Source organism: Anser anser, assembly GCF_964211835.1.
Source record: "Anser anser genome assembly, chromosome: 3".
In the NCBI taxonomy this organism is placed as follows: domain Eukaryota; kingdom Metazoa; phylum Chordata; class Aves; order Anseriformes; family Anatidae; genus Anser; species Anser anser.
This window is the reverse complement of record NC_139722.1, coordinates 105,190,464-105,211,159: the sequence shown is the minus strand read 5'-3', so window position 1 is coordinate 105,211,159 and position 20,696 is coordinate 105,190,464. Positions and strand designations below refer to the sequence as shown.

Genomic DNA, 20,696 nt, shown 5'->3' with positions numbered 1-20,696 from the left:
GAGATTACATGATAATCAAAGGTGTTTTAGAAGATCAAAGCCTTTTTGAGGTAATAATATCCCCAATTTTATTCCTTTATTCCTTTAAAAAAAAGGGTTATTTTTTGTTTTAACTTGTATTTGACCTTTTTCTTTCCCTCCATACTCATAAATACCTAGTGTGAAGTTGTGGTTTTGCTTTTTTTGTATTTTTGCAATAGAATACAATTGGTCCAGGATTTTACCCAGGGAAAGGTCACATCAGTCACTTTTTTACACAACCAAAGCTGTGATGCCTCCTGAATAAATGACATGTCAAATAATGATCATTTCTGAAAGTTTTTAAACTCCTTTAGCTAAATGGTGAAACAAAGGACTTGGCTTCAGGTCCTGCCTTCGTGGAATCAATTTGCCTCAGACTTGCAGAACTGGAAAGTATTTCTGTTGCTAATTGTAAAACTTCGAATTAAACCCTAAAACGCAATCAAAAGGAGAAGCAGCTGGCTACTGATATTTCCTCAGACTGTTGGGAGCAGTTTGTGTTTTTAGATGCAATGCTTCCTTGTGAATAAGTTGTGTTTTGGAGGCTTGGGTAAAGCTGTTTCCTCTGCTTGTGCCTCTTTCTGCCCAAATGTTTCTGCTGTCAGTCCCTCTGCAGCCCCTGGCCCACGATGTAGAGCTCAGGGTGGGAAGTGGATCTGTTGGACTCCTTGATTTCAGGGGCACAAGGGTTGCTCCAACAGTCACCTGCTTTTCCAGGGCTCTCCTCCACACTGCAGAAGGGAAGAGAGTTAAGTTAAGAAGCTTATGAATGGTGACTTTTTAAAACAATGATGGTAAGACCACATTAACCCATGAAGCACAAATCCTGCAAAGTACTAGGTAACTCAGTGTCTCCTTCTGTGTACGTGGTCTATATGCACACTATCCAGATGTTTTTCTCCATGTTCCCTCTTTTGTGATGCCAGATATGCTGTACTCTCCCTTCCCAAATCTCTCTTGGGAAGAAAATATTTAAAATGTTTAACGGGAGATCAGTACAAATCTGAGTTCACTTGTGAATGGAGACAGATTTGAGTGAAAAGTCTTGTTCCAAATCCAGACTCAGCTGGAGTAAAGGTCTTAACTCTGCTATGCATCCGCTTAGTATTTTTACAGTGACATTTGAGTATGCTAACATGACAATAGGATATGTGTTCTGGTGGTATAAATCTGCCACATTGCAGACAGAACTGATACACAGAAACCATGCTAAACTGAATTAACTTTTGATTATAGACAAGCTGTTAAGTTCCTGTTCTGGTTACTAGGACTTCCATGATTTGCGCTGCTGGATGAAGATATTCGTTATACATGACCAGTCATGAAACTCTAATACAGATTCAAATGTCCCCTAAGTATAGGAGGTCTCACTTTGACTACTTGCTGTGGGCTGATTCAATTAACCAAATCCCTTGCCTTCCTGAACAATATCTTAATGGCAATAGCATTTAATCTTTTATCTCTGCTCTACCCCTTGGAAGATTAGCAGCCTCAATGAAATATTATTTTCAGTTAAACTGCATACACAGAAATCCTATTACAGATTCACAGGATTTCTATAAGCAGGATAATTTCACACGCTATGCCCTGATAATATGCCAGTAGCTGTTGACTGCTGTCAAATGACCAAGCTTAGAAAACAGGAAAATTAGGTCAGTAACTAACTTTCATAGTTAGTTCAGTAGCTAACAACCATAGGCTGTCCAAGTGGAACCAGCTGTTATACTTGATTTGTTCAATTAGTTTTTGAACTTAGAAATGGAGACCTTAAAATGAATCTCCTGTCCAAATACAAAAGCTGAAGCTCCAGCTCTAGCTAAGGCTAGTGTTGTTTTAAGTCCTGATATTCCACGCAGCATAGGATGGGCAGCAGATGTACTTGGGAAAGGAGCACTTCTTGCCTTCTAGGCAGTGAGCATGCAGGCGATGCAAATTTGCACCTAACAATGGCATTTAATGCCTGTCAATGCTAGCTACCAAAATGAGATAGAAGTTGCTTGTTCTTTTGGTGTTGCTGCTAAAATGGGGTGGGTGGGAAATGGAATTCTGCTGCCCGATGACTTCCTGGAATGTTACTTTTACAAGCTCCTGGAAAATTGTATTTAGTAATCTGTTCTCAGAAAACGGATGTTTTAATTGGGCATGGAAAAAATGGAGGCAAATATCCCAGAGTTTGCAGAAGCATGGGAGAAAGTAGCTAACTCATTGATTACCAAACTCTTTTACTATGAAGTCTGACGCTATTGTGGGTTTGCATGTGTCTTCCTCCTCCTCCCCCCCGGCCCCCACCTAGTGCCTGAAGCTGCTAACAACACACACACACACACACAAATAACAGACACAGAGGCTTAAACTTGGAGAGGAGAGGAAGAGCAAGAAAAGGAATGAAGGAAAAGAGACTAACAGTTGGGTGGGAATAGCTTGCAAATTTGAGACCAGATGTAAACATTGCCAGAACGAGAAGTTTTAGGAATATAACATCTAGGGAGTTACTTTGAAATTTTCGTCTGTTAGCTGAATGAATTGCAGAGCAGAGTAAGCCTTGCACGATTAATAAACCATCCAATAAACTCAATCAAAGTCTGGTGCACTACACTTGAAATTAGCATCTGAAAGCTGACATGACAAGCTCCAAGTTTCAAGCTATAATGTCCATACAGATCCATGCCATTATCTGTCCATCATTCTTGCCAGCTGATCTGAAATATTTTAACACAGATTTGTATTGAATAGTTGACAGGCTTAGAGGCTGATGTTAGGAAAGACACCCTGGCCTATCTTCTCATGGTTGTTTAAATATATTTATAACCTGAAGGCTATTTCATAGCTTTCAAGAATTGAAAGTGGATGTCCTTAGCCCCCAAACAAAGGAAGTTCAGTAGCATGAAACCAACACTGAATTTTCTCTGGATGAAGTGTAAAGCTAGAGCAAGCTGTGGGAAGTTAACTGAAATCTGGGGCAAGATGATGTTATCTTTCTCCAGCCATCTGTTCTGTGCAGGAACAGGGCATTTTTCTAGGGTATTTCTTAACGGCAATAAATTCCCATTACTAGTTTAGAAAGCCAACGCAGTGCAGTACTTCTGCTTCTTGACGTAAAGTAGAAAGTTTCTTACCTTGCTTGGTTAAGAGCAGGTTCACTGCCAGCTGTTACAGGAGCTGGAAGATAAAACCGAACCCCTGGTCTGCGGTCAGAAAAGCTTCTCCTCACAAACGGCTGAGGATTGGCAGCGCTCAGAGACAGCTTTCTGGTTCGGTCTACAGGCTGCTGGAGTAGCAGACTGCTCTTTTGGGAAGGTGGTGAAGCTTCAGTCTGTTTGGTGACTTCCACTGTGGGTTTGCTGGCTGCTGGTGGAGGTCTTGCTTCAAATAAGGAAGAAGTGGCTGGGCAAAATATTGAATGTACATTGCTGCCCTTCTTGGAGGAAGCAGGCTGGTACTCATGCCCAGCATCCAGACCAGCTTTTGATCCCTTGTAGGAGCGGGATGGGGAGGTCGGTGGGGATGGGGCAGTGAAGAATGGAGCAGGGCTTGTTTCTCGGCGGTAGACTGGGGAGCCTGGCAGCCGGTGTGGTGTTGGTGAACTTTGCTTGTGCTCCTCAGGAGGGCTGAGCAGTTTCCGCTGGGCTGGTGGAGAGGGCAGCTTCTTCTGTAGGGGTGGGCTGGGCCCCCGGGGTGGGCTGGGTGCCCTGGGGCTGGCAGGGGGACTGGGTTTCCTCTGCATGGTGGGTGAGCTCAGCTGCTGGCTGTTAAAAGCCTGCAGAGCACGTCCGTGGTGTACTGGGGGGCTGAAAAGCTGTTTCTCAGTTGGTGGAGAAGAAGGGGGAGTTCTTGCTGGGGAGACCCTCCTGTTGAATGACGAACCTTTTTCATTTCTCCTCAGTGAGTCGGGAGAACCATGCTTTTGATATGGCACTGAAGTAGCAGGTGAACTGGGCTCTTTGCTCTCTGAGCTACTGTCATATGGTTTTGAAACCCCACTGGGATTTTGAAGAGGAATAATTTTATGTGTTTGCTTGTACAAATCTGCAGCTTCTTTTCTCTGGGTTGCTAATATCTCCTCCTGGCTAGGGATGTGCATGTTGGTAGGGTTCAGCTCCAGAGAGTATATCTGCAGTTTCTCATCCCTGCGTCCGCTGTTCCTTGAAACTTTGTTAGCAACTGCGCTGGGGCTGATGCTTTTACTTGGTAATAAGTCAATGGACTGGAGGGAGGCTTTCATTTTCGGGGAAACTTGTGCTCTCTTAGTAGCATGAAATTCTGTTTTGGCAGGCTTTTTGGCATCTTCTGAAGAGTTTTCTCCTATTCTTGCTGTTTCTTCAGGCTCAGAGAATTCAGAAGAAGTGTCCATTAACATTTCAGGGGGTGGTGGTGGCAGGTTCTCAGTGTCTACATCAATTTCTTCCTTTGTGTCCTTATTTAATTCTGCAGCTGGTACAGGAGGAAAGGCATTTGGAAAGTTAGAACAAACTGCACTGGTGTTTGAAAGGCTTGTGTCTTCTACTGGTGAAATACGATGCTTAATATTTAAAGGCACCAACCCTCTCTGAAATGGAATGGTGGGTGGGATGACTGGAAGTCCAAATTTTCTGATGCACTTAATTGGCCCTAAAGATCTTAAAGGTGTGGCTTTTTCAAGATCATCGGTCGGACTGAATGTTTCGATGAGCTTTTTGACAGATTGGCGGGGGGCACAACTGCTGCCACTGAGTATTTGTGTTCCAGAAGTCTTGTCGTCTTTGCTCCTCGATGTCTCCTGGGTGGGTGCAGTAGCTCTGACAGGCTTCTTGCATCTCTTTTCATCCAGCTGATTGGCAGGATTTTGATCAACCATGTACAAAGGGACTTTATCCTGGTTAGGCAGGATGCTGAAATTTTTTGAGAGGCATGCCTTAAGTTTGCTAGAGGACCTAGATGTAATTTGCTCATCCTGCAAGTAACGTGTTGTTCTCAGTTTCCGAGGCTCTTGGTTGTTATCTGTATCCATCTTTCCATAAAACATTTCTAGCCTTTTGCTGAGCTCCTTTTGAGTTCTCTGAAGCTCTAGGAGGGTTGGGTCCTCTGCCTGGCTTCTGAGGGACTCCTCCGATCTGGACCGTCGTTGTTTCCCAGAGGCCTTCTGCCTTCCCGTTGCTGTACTGGGCCTTGCTGTTAGGATTGCTGTTCCGCTCTCATCCTCCACCCATTCTTTACGCCCAGATTTAGCTGGGACAAACTTGATTTTTTCACTGATGGCATCTTTCATCTTCAGAATCATTTCCTCTGTCTCCGCATTCTCTGTCCTTTTGGTGGACAACTGTCTTTGTGTGTTACCAGTGACTGCAGGTGAAGACTGGGGCCTCTTTGGCAGGGCATCCTTACCCATTTCTGATAAACTTGTATTGTCATCATCCTCCCCCAGGGTGCTCCCTTCATCATCATCTGAAGGAAAATCTGTTGATTCAAAATGTTCACCTTCCTGAGTAGAATCAGACTGGAAGGAGTTACTGGAGTGGCTTTTGCTCAGGTTTGCATATTTTGCCGCGGCAGAAATACCTTCTGGTACTCCACCCTGACAAGAAGTTTCTTCTCTGCTCCGTACAGATGAATAAAATGTATCTTTAAAATGCCATTCAAGTGCACAGCCATGGGATGTGGCTGTGCCTGGTGACATTGCCCCATTATGCATGTGCTCCATTGTTCTGGTGTGGTTTTGGGACAGAAGGCCATGTGCACAGGACTCACAGCTTGCTTGTGCTCCAAGCTGGCTGAAAGGACTGAAGTCTTTGAGGGACTCACTGTCCACGCCAATGCCACTATCCTCAGAATAGAGAGTCCTGTCATCACCGTGGGACTGAGAGCTTCCCATGGTTGAGGCTTCAAGCAGCCTTACCGCCCGAAACAGGCGCTCATCATAGCTTTGCTTTGCTTTCAGTTTTCCTTCCAAGTTGCTTGCAGCAGACTGCAGGTAGCTGCAGGTTTCCTGTAGGGCGTCGGAGGTGACAGAGGCCAGTGTTCCACTCACTAACTGCATTTTATTGATTGTGTACTGAAGTAGTTGTTGCAGAAGATCAGGGTGCTCCTTCAAATCATCTTTTCCTGATGGCCATGCCAGATATCTACCCACATCTTTGAGAAGATTTTCCCCATCATTAGCAATTTCTTCCAAGAGCTGGTTGATTTCATCAAAGCGAAGCATGAGGAAGCTTACCATCTGTTGTAGAAAGAGCTGAGTTTGGGCAGCCTGGTTGGCCATATGAAGTATAGCTTCATACTTGGAGAGGTTTGGATTTAAGTAGGCATATGCATTCTGATGAGCCTTAACAAGCAGTTCTGGGAAATCTACCTTTGTCTCTATCTCGCATGGGGACAAAATTGATTTTTTTTTAATTTTGCTAGGTCGACCTTGCTTAGCTAATTTATGACTTTTTGGCTTCCTTCCTTTCTTTAGGATTTGCTTTGTATTGCTTTCATTTTTATTATCACAAATGGAAACTGATGCTTCTGATTCACAAGAGCTTTGCTTTCTGATCTGTACAGCCTCAATGATGTGTTTTTGAGACTCAATCAATTTGGACATAACTTCAGCCTCTGTGGCTTTTTTCTCAATTACGTTGTCTTCCCTGGAAATGTGAGGATCTGAATGAGATTTGGAAGAAAACTGCAAATAATCACTTTTGTCCTCCTCGGACAGTTTCTCCTCAGTTTCTCGCAGGCAGCTGTTCCTCTGAATTTTGTATTGGTAGAATTCATCAATATTGTAGCAAGATGAACCTTTAACTAGCAGTGGGATTCCTTTATCTGCTGGATCAATACGCAAAATACCTTTAGGTTTATTCAAAGCCTTAAAACCATTTCTTGCAAGAGTATTAACAATCTCGCTGTGAGATGGTGTGCAGCCCATCCTTTCTCTGTCTTTGACTGTATTTCTGATTAAAAATCCAGACGAACCAGCGAAAATAAAACAAAGAATTAAACTCACTGTCTCATCCTGAACCGCAGACTGTCCTTTTCCTCACAAGTTTTCCATCACAATTCCAGTTTTGCTGTCTTTCCTTATTGTTTGCCTTGAAATTTCACGTGCTTACTGCCCAGGATCTGGTCTTGAAGCTGTGCTGTTCCATTGTATGTTTCCACTCAGGTTTTCTTCTTTGATTCAAAAAAGGAGTGTGAAAGCTCTGCTGGATTTAGAGCTAATGGATTAAGAGGACCTGAATGCCTCACTTCTGTATTGACAGATGTCCACTACAAATAAGACTTTAAGCTCATTACGGTAAGCAGGCACCAGCCAGTCAGCACACAAGTTGAAGATTTTTTTTCTGTGCTATATTGGGAGGCAAGAGGACTTGGTACCTGCCCCTCCTTTTTTCCCTTGTTGCAAAACCGTAACATGTAATTGAATGTAGAGATCTAAAGAAAGAGACTATATTTTGAAGCCTTTTTGAAGGGGAGCTACTTGAACAGGTGTGTGAATACCACTCAGTACTGCTTAACCAAGGAAAAGGTGATCTTGATGGAGTGTGTACCAGCTGGAGAATATAAGACATGGAATCAAATGGGTTAGAGATACTCGTTGTGCTTCTGCCTTGATGGTCTTCATCATTTTCCCCCTACTTGCAAGTGACAAGCTGTTTACTTCTAAGTCCTTCTATGATTTCCAAAGATGATTTTGACTTTTTCCCCGTCACATGATCATTCTTGGAAGGTATTTTTCTCTTCAGACAGCTTCCCAACTTGAAAGCTGAACTTTCAAGAATAAGTTTTGCATATGTGGTTAAGATGGTGTCTACCTCTAGTGCATCTAAACTGTAGAATTTCAGTATTAAAAAAAAAAGAAACACAAACAAACAAACCCTACTATCTTGTTGTCATTGTAAATGCTGTTAGTTAAACTTTCCACAGTGCTCAGTGTTCAGTTCACCTGTCTTAATTTGGGAAAGAAATCAAATCACAGGCTGAGTGGACGACTTTAGACTTTCAAAAATATGGGTTAGGGCCACAAAAAATCATCCAGTTTCCTATAAGATAACAAATCTCAAAATAACAAAAAAAAAGGGTTTTCCTTCCTCTGAGTTTCTTGGGATAAAGCGTTAACATGTTCTTTGCAGTCAGAAAAGTGACTTGCTTGCCTTTATTTCATTGTCCTCTGCCAGGGCCTAGTTCTCTTGATAGCAAGACTTCAAGTGTTAAAACTCTAAGGAAAAAAAAGCTAAAAAAATATAGACCCATTTCTAAAAAACAAAACCAAAAAGTTCTTCAAACCACTTCTACGGCCATGAAAGAATTGTTCCTTTCATTATTTCTGTTATCACTTGCTGTTTCTCTTACTTGCGAAAACAAACCCCAGAATAATCCCAGTCTGAAAGAGAAATTAAAGAACTCAAAGCAGGAAATGGAATACTGTGATGAAGCAGAAGATACTTATATTTTCCAAGTATTTATTTATGAAGGGCAGTATGTGGATGAGGATGACAATAGCAACTGCCACCAAGTTCCCTCTTCATTACTCACACTGGATGGGTTCACCTTTTGTTTTCCAGATGTAGATTTTCTACTGAAGGTATCTGTTTCTCAGTGTCAGAAAAGGTTACAGAAAACAGTGGCTTCACCCTAGCAATGTGATTTCTGTGTGATTGCAGGTATCTCATCCAGTTCCCCAAAGTCTTTTTATGCTGCCAAGCCTATAAAATGTTTTCAGACTTGAATGACCTGCTTACATTATTCATTTGTTGGAGCTGGACTGTAGTAGCAGAATGTCTTCATGGAAAGTCATTATTCTCTGTAGCCTTTGCTGTTTTCATTTGTTCTGTTCAACATGAGCAGCAAACTTACCTTGATTTACAAGGGAGAAGGCATGCCAGTGACTCCGAAGAAAATTTTTAAAACCCTGTTTTCTCTACAGTATTTTTTCTGGAACACATGAATTGTACTTAATGTATGTGATGTCACGGTCATTTCCCTCTAAGCTTTTCTGGAAGGCATCAGGTAATTACTTCTTGACTCCGCTTCTTGCAAGTCGTGTAGCTCACGCTCCAGCTGCTTCTGCATCCCAGCATGATGTGGCTTGTACACAGTAGTCCCAGATCGCTTGCATTCCCTTTTAGGCACATATCTAACGTGTTCAGAATGGAGAAACAGGGCAGGTGTAGGCAGCTGCTTCATCCTAGTGATCCTAGAGGTCAGAATGTTGTAGCCCTCCACAATAAGTCAAGGAAAACACAATAGATCAATCAACTAGCTTTAGTATATCTCTTCTGTTTCCAGTGAGTTGAGAGACCTCTTTACATAGCTTGCTGAGTATTTGTTGTATAAAGTACTCTTGTGACTTTGAAGAGCAGCTCCAACAGTTCCATCATCTCTACTGGGAATTAGCCTCATGTGGGTTGTTGTTTTTGGAAAGGTCTTTTTCTTTTTCCTTTTTTTATTAGTGTCATGTCGCTTTTTTTTTTCCTAGTTATTTTCAGGCCATGTATTAACATCTGCTGGCAACATATACATGGGTCAAAAAACATAAGACGCTGGTTTATGATTCTTATGTATTTATTATTTCACAATTGATATTAACATTAGTAAATATTAACTTATGTTCAGTTCATTATTTATTTATTTATTCTTGAATAGAGATCCTGGGTCCTAGAAAAAATGTTTTAACGAGGCATATATTTTGTCCTAACTCTAATTATAGTTTGCATGTATATGGAATATAACTAATTTATGTTGTGTCAAATTTTTTAGCTTCTGTGAGAGAAGAAACTTTGCACCTATTTCCAACCACTTATGAAACTGCATTTTTGTCATTAATATTCTTGCTCCTAAATAGTTATATATTGCTTTGAAAGTTTGAGGCACTTCAAAAAAAACATGCTTTACCTCATGGATAATGCAAAAGAAAATGTTCTTTGCCCCGTGGTCATGTAACAAAAGAGATGGTAATATAGGTAAGCCAAGTAAAAACAGCAGTAGAGGAGAATATTGATAGGAGAATGACAAGCAAGTATTTTGAGAGTAAAGGAATGAGATGAATTGTCATATGTTGTTTATGAAATCATATTTTGGTTTACAACGCTACTGTTTACTGAACCCATATCAAAAGGAAAACATTTGTCATGTTTGAGCCTACGTTGTTACCTGTGAACTTGCTGAGTTGAACAATTTGACAAGTGTCCCAGATGAACACAAAACCGTGTTTGAGGAACAGAGCCTAGGGAAGAAGCAAGAAATTGTTGAAAAGGCCTTTGTTCTTCCTTTCATATATTTTCTTCCTACTGTTAAATCTGGCAGTATTTTCATTTTAAGCAAGCTGCCTGGTCACATAGCACTCTTGAAGGGAACAGCTTAAATATTCTTAAACCCTGCCAGAAATGTCTGGTGCACTGGATAATAAAAAACAGACTAGTCTGAAAGTGGGAGTGGGACTAGTAGAACTGTTAAGGGCCCTACCAAAGGCAAGAATGAGGCCTGAACCTTGACAGACATGTGTGGTAGACAGGCTCCAGAGATGTTGCCAGTGTGGTAACCATGGGATGGATTTTAGGGCTGGATGATGGGAGAATTGATGGATAGAAACTCTGAAATTTCAGCATGAAGTTTCAGTGTGAAACAAGTAATGTAAGCTTAAAAATTATGGAAGCAAGAAAAAAAGACAACGTAGGGCTGCTATCCTTTGCAGGTTTGCAGCATTTAAAAGGCAAATGTGCATAAATGCTCACATCAGGTCTTAAAAAATTAAGGTTTGTGTTTGACTTCTGAGGAAAACTGAGTTTCTACTCACTGAGAAATTATGAAGAGCTTAAGTGACAACAACTTTAAAGAGCTCTTTTCCTCTGAAATAAACCTGCTTTATTTATTTTTTTATATAACTGTGTCATGGTTTTGGCTGGGATAGAATTAATCATCTTTGTAAAGGCTCACACAATGCCGTGGTTTGGATTTTTAATTAAAATAGTTCATTTTTCATAGTTCACATCCGTTCTCACAAGTGGAAGCAGGTTTGAGCTTGTGGAGCAGTTCAACGAAAGCAAGTTTCTGTTTGATGAAGAGTTGACAGCTTAAATTGTCATTTAAGCAGCACTGTCCCTTCTCTCTTTGCCACCCATAGTCTCTTCCTGGCTACACCTCTCTAACCCAAATTTTACCTCATGAAACAGCGTGGAGCATCAGGATTAGTTACCTAAGTGTCTGCAGACCCAAGCTGTCTGATCCACAGTTTGATTGCCTTTAGTTGTCCCCTCATTTTTCATAACTGGCGATCACTGCTCTCTTACTAGCGTTCGGTGAACACGGACAGGTACGGTACCGAGTATTAAGCTGGTGGATAAGCTGATGGGTATGTCGTCCGTGTTGCCCTGGGCGGTTTCCAGGCCTATCCTCACCTAGGACAAACAAGAGCCATGCATGTCTGTGCTAGCAAGCTACCCCTGCTCCGGTGCAGGCCGTTTCTGAGCGAGACATGACACTTGGCCCGTCATACGCGCTCTGTGACTGCTCTGTCATTACCTGAATCACCCCTGCCAGCGCCTCAGGCGGGGACCCGGGAGGCTCCCCACCGCACGGCTCCGCGCCTCGCCTCCCGCCCGCGGACGAGCCCCGGCAGGCCCCGCCGCTGCCACTGCGCAGTGTCGGCCCGGCGGGGCGGAGCGGGGCGGTGCTGAGCCGCGGGGGGGCGGTGCTGGCCGCCGGTAGGCCGAGGGCCTGAGGTGCGGGCGGGGGGAGGCCGCGCGGCGCCCCGCCGGCTGCAGGTACGGTGCGGGGGGCGGCCGCGGGGAGCGGGACCGTTGGGACCGTTGGGACCGTTGGGCGGGCGCGGGGACACCTCACGGCGCTGCGCGGAGGCGGCCAGTTAACGGGCGGGGGCCGCTTTGGGGGTCGTTGCCCGCACCCCCGGGGTCCGGCGCGTCGCGGTGCTTCGCCTCGCGCTGCCCCTCACGCCGGCGGGGGCCCGACCTGCTGAGGAGGCGCTGGCCGCAGCTGCCGGGAGCCGCCGCTGCCGTGCTGACAGCTCCGTGCGGCGGCGTTTGCACGGCCTCCCCCCTGCGCTTTGCCTTTGTCGGAGGGCGCAGCAGTGAGAGTTGGAAGCAGCAGCAGCAGAGGCAACGTGACAGCTCTGAAACCAGAACTGTTCTGAACTTAGAGCTTCTGAAAGTGCTGCGCTGCGAGAGAGCCCCCCGTGCACCAGTTGGAAAAACAGTCATGAGTGCATCTGTATTAGCACACATCCTTCGCCCGTAACATAAATTTTAGAGATTGATTAGTTAGCATTTGTGCAAGAGCCTTGTTCTCTGGAGCAAGTTATTCTTCTTGCTTTTACATTTTTGGGCCCGTAAGTAGTCCATTATATGTGGTTATTGTCAAAAACAGCATCCTGTGTGTGACAAGTCCTGCTAACAAAGTCGTGGAGCAATTGCATTGGATCACTTAAAGTACTTTAGTATTTGCAAGTAGTTTATAGTAGTTGCAGAAAAACTTTCTACTAGTACTGTAAAATAAGATTGCAAATTGTATGGAGTACACAAAAAATCTGGATCCTGTATTAATAAAACTTTTTTTTTTTTTTAAATCATGCATGTTTTGTGTAATGTATGGGTATTGAGAAGCTTGTACTTGCTCTTCAGTCTTGCCAATATAAAAGCATGTACATCTGATGACTCCATCAAGTTTTCTTATTTTTTTTTTCCAATGATATTTCCCTGTTTTCAGGTTGCACTTGGATTGCAACAACATATGGCTGGCAAATAGTAAGTATGGTGTTTTCTTTTGTGCTGAACTGCACTTAATAGTAGCATAGCTCGGCAATACTATGAAAAAGAAAACTGCTGGTTTTTCATTTAATTTATCTAACCATTTCCTTCTGTCTCTCTGAACTTCTGATCTTATTAATGTTACCTCTTCTATAGGAACATCACTGCTTTTCTGGAAGATGTTGTAGTTTCACCAGGACTTCCCATCTGAGTCAGTATTATCTTGGATATTATTAATACCTCAATGTTGTGTTTTTCTTCAGAATGGAAGTTATTTTGAGGACAAGGTCTTTTTGTCTTCTTCATTTCTTTGAAATTGTTTTCAAACTTTTGCTTTCCTTTTGCCTTTCCAGGTGTTTGTGTACGTGTGTATCACGCTAACCATTTGTGATGGCACTTGGGTCTTCATGTCATCTACCCAACAAGCTGGGTTGTTTTCCTGCCTGGTTTACTTTGCTTTGTTGTATATTGATTTTTTTTTTGCCTTGTTGACACTTTGTTTTACGTGTTCCTTCAAAGTAAACGATGACCTGGATACTTGAAAAACCACAGATTTTACTTTGTTCAGTCTGTGTGCAATAAACAACTTTTTTTTTCTATTAATTTACAATTGTCTCTCCTGATCTCTCGTTACAGCAGCTTTTGTAATCACATGTTACAAATCTCGCCTCTTCCTGTTATGATCTGCTTCATCAGGTCTGACTACTTTTCACGGTGTTTCTTTTTCTTCACTGTTGTACTAAACAGTGCTGTGCAAAAAGGATATAAATCGTTTCTTGTGTTTTTTTTTTCTTCTGATTTAACAGGTTCAACTGTCTTCTATATACATGCATATTACTTGTGCACTGTGTGAGAGTGTCTGATGCGCTCGCAATGAAAAACTGATGTGGGGAGACTTTCTGTTTCATAAAACTGCTTTGTTTTGATTTGTCCGCAGCCTCTGAACAAATATTAGATTGTAGCAAACTTAGTTCACTGCTCCATACAAGAGATTAAATCAGTCACTTGCATTATAAGAGACATCTTAAGAGTCCATCGTACTGACAGTAATGACTTTCTTGTGTTAAGGATGTTTTTAAATTGACATTCAAAATGTAAAGTTTAACTGTTCCTTCCTGGATAAAAATAACAATTGAAATAACTAGTGATACTTTTGGCCTTGTTGAATCTAAGGATGCTTAAGCCAATGCAATTTGATAATGCATTAAGAATGGGAAGAAATAGTCCTGCCTGTTCCTAGTGTCCTCCTTGATCTTTCCTTTTTGTGAGCACATGGATTTTTACAGCTGTACATGACTGAGGAAATGAGTTAGTTGGAGAAAAATAATAATTTTTCATCTGGATACCTCTTCCAAGTTGATGACAGGGTGAACTGTACAAGATACAGAAGAAGAGAGGAGGGATTTATTTTTATTTATCAAGGTTAGCATCTGCAATCCATTGCTAAAATGCTTTTTATATTTGAATGAAGATTGTGCAAGGTTCCCAAATAAAGTGGCGAATCTATTTGGGGGAAATATTAGAATAAATTCATACATATAGATTGCTGTGTGTAAGATGGACAAAACAAAATAAATCTTAAAAAAACTCTTTTTTTTCCACTCGTTCACTTGTCTGTAGATTAAGTGTAATAAAAATAAACATGCCTTGAAGCTCTATGAATCCTTTCTATCAGACAAAGTGTTTAAACAAATTCCTGAGTTTAAGAGGACTGTATAGTATTCTCCAGAATGAAAAATTTAGGTTTGTTTATTGGAAGTGATACTTTTACTCTACTTAGTCATGAAGATTCAAATTTCAGTTTTTCATCTGTGAGATGTAGCCTCTGGTAGTCTCTGTTTTTCTCTAAAGAATAACATTTTTCTCTATCTGTGAATTTGCCTAAGTAGGTGAGTTACAAGTGGTAGCCAGCTCTTCTCTTATCTTAGCATGCAGGCTGTAACTAAAATGTGACTTGTCCCGGTTGTTAGAAAATGTCACTAGAATTCTGTGCGACCGTTTTATTTTTCTTCTCTTTCCTAGGTTGCTGCAAGGCCTGAAAAGTTGACTGGAAACAACACCAGGGTGGGGGCTACAACACTGTGGTAAGTATGCTATTTTAAAAGCTACTTTAAAACACAGAGGGGAGAAGCTGGGAAAGGAGATGACAGGGAATCATGAGTCCAGGAGTGAATCACTCAGTGATGAATTGTCTGCAGCTTTATGTGGGAAGATTGAAGTCACGAGAATCTGAAAAGAGGAGAAAGCAGTAGCTGGTAGCATGTTCTTGCTCAGGTTTAAGGAGAGAAAGATGCGTGCTGAGTATGAGGAAAGGTACTCTATGCCTCACCTTTTCATTGAGCTGTAAAACATACTAATCCATTCATTATTACAGTGCAGTTGCTAGTTACAGCATTATTCTTTTCATCACTGCCCAAGTGGAAAAACAGGGAGAAATTTCATGTTTTCCATTAATAACATGTGAGTTTGACAATGTCCAGTCTAGAAGTTGGTTATCCTTGGCACCATACTCTACTAGCTTTTATGAATTAATAAAGTGTATTGGTTTGCAAGGATGCGATAGTCGTAATAATTTGTTTGCAAAAGGAAATATTTTAATCTCATACATTATATTTTAGTACAATAGAACTAATCCAGAGTATTTCTAACAAGGTTATTCATTCATTTTTCCCTCCTACTAAAGTGGCTTTCTAGAAGATGACTGTAGAAGATCTCCCAGAACGTTCCTTAGAAAGAGATTCTCTCACTGAAAGGCGTTTTTTATTCCCAAACTCTGAAACATCTGTTACTTTTTCTGTTGCTGCTGCACCAATGCCTTCAGACTGTGGTATGTACATTAACGGAAAATGATTTTGTGGTAAGCAGAGAGTAAGTTTGAAAAATAAATGTTAAGAAAAACTACCAACTCTTTATTTATGCCCTCTTTCCACAAAAAGATTACTGCTTATTAAATGGATTCTCTGTTCTTGTAAAGAAAAATGAAAGACCAAGACCTACTCTTTCCCCATTTTTTCTTATTGCATGCATTTTATATTATAATGTCTTTTCATTTTAATTGTTTCTTCTGTACACGTGATTAGATGTTTGTAGGTCTAAACAGAGAGCTGGATATTAAGATGCAAAATTGCAATTCAAATTTTAATGTAGTTAAGGATCTACATCACATTTAAAATCTGTAGCGTTACACTTTCTTAGTGTGATTTCAGTATTTGAACTAAACTATAGGGGAATATTTCTGTTGGAAGTGTAGTTTGCAGTGGTAAGGACTATGGTACATGTTTTAACAGAAAACTAGCAACTAGGTGATTGTCTTTTGAAATAATGTTGAATTGTCTTCACATGTATGAATTATAATAATTTTTAAAACTGGTTATATAATATATTAAAATGTCCCTGTGGCTAAAGGATCTTCATAAGTAGCTACAATTATAATATATTTGAAATAGCATCTATACACCTTAAAAATTATTTTTTCCCTCTCTATTTTTCCTGCTCATTAATTACAGCAATCAGTTGTTTTCAGGAAAAATAAACACACGTAAAGTAATGTTCTGTCTTTGCAGACTTGGCATTCTTGAGACACATTTGATGAGTTAGTACAGGCTGGAAATTCAAGTTTCATATGATAAATTAAGTTTTACACGATATTATCACTAGCCCTTTTTCTTGTGGGGGATTTCAACTTACGAATGTCTGCTGGAAATGCAGTACAGCAGAGAGGAAGCAGTCTAGGAGATTCCCAGAGTGCATGGAAGGTAACTTCTGATGCAGCTGGCGAGTGAGCCAAGTAGGGAAGGTGCCCTGCTGGAGCTTTTGCTTGTGAACAGAGAAGGGACTTGTGGGTGATGTGAAGGTTGGAGGCTGTTTTGGGCATAGCGATCATGAAATAATAGTTTTGGATTCTTGGAAAAGTAAGGAGAAGGGTTAACAGAACTGCCACCAGGAGGGCAGACTTTGTCCTGTTTAGGAAACTGGTTGACAGAATCCCTTACGGAGTCCTGAAGGGCAAAGAAGCAGGAGCAGGCCATCCCCATGTTCTAAAAAATGAGCTGACTGGGATGAAGACTGGCCTGGCTGAACAGAGAGCTTTGGATAGAAGTTTTGAGGGGCGGGGGGAAGAGTATATGATCTCTGGAAGAAGGGGCAGGCCACTCAGGAGGACAACAGAGATGTTGTGATGCTATGCAGGGAGAAAATTAGAAGGGCCGAAGCCCAGCTGGAACTTAATCTTGCTGCTGCCATTAAAGACAATAAAAATACTTCTATAAATACATTAGCAACAAAAGGAGGACTAGGGATCTCCATCCTTTATTGGATGTGGGGGGAAAACATAGGGTGAGGAAAAGGCTGAGGTACTTAATGCCTTCTTTGCCTCAGACTTTAATAGTAAAACCAGTTGTTCTCCAGGTACCCAGCCTCAACAGCTTCGTTTTGATTTGGTGGCTTAATTTTGGAAAATGTATGTTACCTGCATCTGCCACCAGATGTGACTGATACATTTATGGCGTGAAAATAATGGAGGCCCCAGAATACATTCCTGATTTGTGCATGTGTGTGTGTTTTGGAATGTTTTATGCAAATTATGATGGAAGAAGAAAAAGATGTTTTATAGCATATGGAAAAATCATGTACATGTTTCTTTGCTCAGCTGAGAGATCAAGAGGCTTGTCTGTGCTTGGGAACATTTTAGAATCTTCAGTCTTTGCCTAGCTTGAAGAAATAAGGGTAAGCCGTTATTAGCCTACTCATTGCCCATCTCTGTTGGTCCTTGCCTAAACTTAACATCAGCCTTTGCAGTACCATTGTATTGGTTCCTGGTTCAAAGGTTTTTCTGAAGTAGAAGCAAGACCTTAGTATAAATAGAACAGACATTAAGGAACATTTTTTTGTATTTATCATATTCTCACTTTCCAGCGTGATTATTAGTGGAGTGAATCTCTTGCATTCTTTGCATCTGTGACTGAAAAAATAGATGCATTCTTAAAGCATGTTAAAACTTACAGTTGTACGTAATTATTCCTTTTTTTTTTTAACAGAGTTTTCCTTCTTTGATCCCAATGATGCAGCATGTCAAGAAATACTTTTCAACCCCAAAACATCAATTTCTGAATTGTTTGCTATCTTAAGACAGTGGGTTCCACAGGTCCAGCAGAATATTGATGTTATTGGGAATGAGGTGAGGCAATCAACATCCTTGAATGCTTACAGCATTAAAGAAATATTATGGTGACATCAATTAAAACAGTTAATTCAAAAGCAGAACTAATCATAAATGCAGGTACAGGTTTGGTAGGTCACAAACGATTACCAATCAGTGCCTTGTATTCCACATACCTTCAGTTTTCATTTGGATAGAAGGAGAAGACTGATTAAAAATTCAGCACATTTGGTAGATGGTAGAAATCAAATGTTTCTTCTCAAAACGGCTATTTTTTCAGAGGCCCTCTACCTTGGTGCTTCAGTTTCCTATTTAACAGTAATCGTAAAACTGATACATGAAATTACAGTGAAGCCTGACCTTATGGGCAATGCTTCCAAGGCCCAGGATGAGATAGGATCTGAAATCTTTTTGGGATTCTGTAATAGGTTGCTTTCATAGGACACCTTGTTTCTTATTTCATCCTACGTTCTTATTTTTATTATAGGTTTTTCTAGACAGGCGAGGAAGCATGGTAAAGATTCTTCCTACCATAATATAACTGGGGGCTTTTTGTAAATAAATAAATAATGTTGAGAGACCAAAGAACAGTGGGAGACTTTTCAAATGATATAGTTTTCCTATTGTTCAGTAAAGCAGTTAACTTTTCAGCATGCAAAATGTATGTTAGAAGTAATAATATAAGGAAAAAAAGATTTAGAGGTTAAAATTTGTAAATAGTGAAGTTAGTGATGTTCAGATAATGCTGAATTTCAGATTTTTCAATTTTTTTTTCATTTGTGCATGTTCCTCAGTTCAGCATTTACATTGTATTCTAGGAAGCTTCTTTGCTACTAGCCATTAAAATGAATTACAGTATTTAGTAAGTTATGGTACAGCTAAAATTTGCTTCTTTTCCTCTTGTCTCTCAGATCATTAAAAGAGGTTGCAATGTGAATGACAGAGATGGACTGACTGATATGACTCTTTTGCATTACACTTGTAAATCGGGGGCTCATGGTATTGGTGAGTAAAGAAACATTGCAAATGTAAAAGCCTATTTAATTAAAAAAGGCTACTTCCAATGAGTATTACAGAAGGTTTTCTTGAAGTAGACTTTTTTAGTGCTTAGTTTTGGCTTTTAGTGTCCATCAGAAAGGAATATATGGAAATGTTATGGGATTATTGCTGTGGCAGTTAGTGGTACAGGTATTTCAAACAATAGTACTAATTTAAAAATACATTAAATAACAGCAAAGGCTGTTTCAGACTGAGGTACAAACTGTGAACTAAGGTATTCACAGTCTTCTTAGGTTAATAAAACCAGAACATTTAAGTGGCTGGCTGTTCGTTTTTTTTTTCTTTCACTCTGATCATGTCAGAAGAAAACAGTAATCTTTGTTTACATTATGATGATCATAACTGCTGGAAATAAGAGCTCTTTTAACTCTGAACTCCCCTGTTGTGTTTGTTGCTCCTGAACCCAGTTCTCCTCAGAGTTAAAAGTTTCATAGTGAGGTCTCGCAGAGGCTAGCTTTCCTGGTGGTGGAAGATCTCTTAACATAAACTTTATCATCGTGGAGCGTATTTTTTCTTTTCCTATCAGATTGCTGTTCTTTATGTTGGAGATAAGCAGGTTGTGTTACATAACGTAGCAGAGATTTTGGCTCTTTTATCATAACAGGCAAAGACTCTTGCATTCTAATCCTAAAAAGAAGTGCATCTAATAGTAATTGCTCCGCTGTAAGATTTAAGAGCTTGATGTACGTTTTGTTACGCATAAGCACGTGCATATTTTTTGAGGTCCTGTAAAAATATCTAATGCATGTTTGAAAAAAAATTGTCTTGCAGGTGATGTTGAAACTGCTGTAAAATTTGCAACACAGCTTATTGATCTGGGTGCTGATAGCAGTTTACGCAGCCGCTGGACAAATATGAATGCCTTGCATTATGCTGCTTACTTTGATGTTCCAGAACTTATTAGCGTTATTTTGAAAAATGCAAAGCCAAAAGGTAGGTATTACTGTTGTTTCATATAGTTGTCAGTATTTTGTTCCTTTGTTGATCCTAAGCTGATGTGTAGTGGTCTTTAAGTGTAGGGTTTGCTTACCCATTTTACACTAAAAATTTCTAATTTCTTATTCTTCTAGTTAATTTTGTTGGTGTGTTTTCTCTTAACCTATTTTTTTTTGTGTGGTTTAATGCACAGAATCCATTGCTGTGTTTTAAAGTTCATAAGCTTGAGCTTTGTACAAAATGGTAGGGAAATATCTAACGGAACTGAATGCGGCTAGGTTAATTCTAAATTCTTGTTTGAGGAATAAGAGAATGTATGCACAAGACCAAAGATGCAACTATTCTGGCGAATTCTCAGTGTTTTTAAGTGCCTTAATCATTGAGAAGTGTGTTTGAAATATTGGGAGAATGGTAAAGGAGAAGTGGAGATTTGGCAACAGCATGTGACAAACTAGGGGCTGAAGCAGCTTTGACATACTCATTTTTTTCACATATGAGCTATCTGAAAGGTCATATCTAAGGAACAGTTTTACTTTAGTGTTTGGCATAAATAAATATATATTTTCAAAAAGATAAAAAATAAAAAGATAGGGCTCCAAAAACCAATTGTAAAACTGTTAAAATTTGGTACCTTTCATCTTTTTAATGTCAGTCAATCTCTATGTATAAAGTTGACGTGCATATACGTATTTATGATCTATATGTCTGTTATATTTTGTGCCCTAAAATATTAATTCAGTGTAAACATATTAGAATGTTGATACAATTGAGATAAATTTTATTTATCAACTTGTGGAAAGGGTTAG

General features: G+C 40.3%; 2 protein-coding genes across 9 annotated transcripts in view; one reads left to right on the top strand and one right to left on the bottom strand.

Annotated features, from left to right (window-relative positions):
• Nucleotides 1-615: 615 nt before the first annotated feature.
• On the bottom strand, nt 616-11,636 carry PCARE (photoreceptor cilium actin regulator). Of its 4 annotated transcripts, XM_083827813.1 has the most exons (6): nt 11,497-11,636; nt 11,171-11,372; nt 10,129-10,201; nt 8,833-9,479; nt 3,138-7,149; nt 616-752 (listed from the first exon to the last, which is right to left on the bottom strand). In XM_083827813.1, the coding sequence occupies exons 5-6, from the start codon at nt 6,902-6,904 to the stop codon at nt 623-625; spliced, it is 3,897 nt and encodes a 1,298-aa protein (XP_083683939.1). In that variant the 5' UTR covers nt 6,905-7,149; nt 8,833-9,479; nt 10,129-10,201; nt 11,171-11,372; nt 11,497-11,636; the 3' UTR covers nt 616-622. The 4 variants fall into 4 exon arrangements, 3 of the variants coding, with proteins under 3 accessions (XP_083683939.1, XP_083683938.1, XP_083683940.1); XM_083827812.1 differs by lacking the exon at nt 10,129-10,201 and having other exon boundaries at nt 3,138-9,479; XR_014581119.1 differs by lacking the exons at nt 3,138-7,149; nt 8,833-9,479 and having other exon boundaries at nt 619-752; nt 11,497-11,631.
• CLIP4 (CAP-Gly domain containing linker protein family member 4) overlaps nt 11,626-20,696 on the top strand; it is a 27,174-nt gene continuing 18,103 nt past the window's right edge. For 2 of the 5 annotated variants that reach the window (XM_083827829.1, XM_083827826.1), the window contains exons 1-7: nt 11,626-11,738; nt 12,697-12,734; nt 14,760-14,821; nt 15,421-15,564; nt 17,774-17,913; nt 18,807-18,900; nt 19,726-19,887. In XM_083827829.1, coding sequence (XP_083683955.1) covers nt 15,435-15,564; nt 17,774-17,913; nt 18,807-18,900; nt 19,726-19,887 — 526 coding nt within the window. In that variant the 5' untranslated portion in view covers nt 11,626-11,738; nt 12,697-12,734; nt 14,760-14,821; nt 15,421-15,434. Of the gene's footprint in view, nt 11,739-12,696; nt 12,735-12,893; nt 12,949-13,090; nt 13,434-14,759; nt 14,822-15,420; nt 15,565-17,385; nt 17,463-17,773; nt 17,914-18,806; nt 18,901-19,725; nt 19,888-20,696 lie in introns of all 5 variants that reach the window. The other 3 variants (XM_083827828.1, XM_083827830.1, XM_083827827.1) reach the window with 3 other exon arrangements.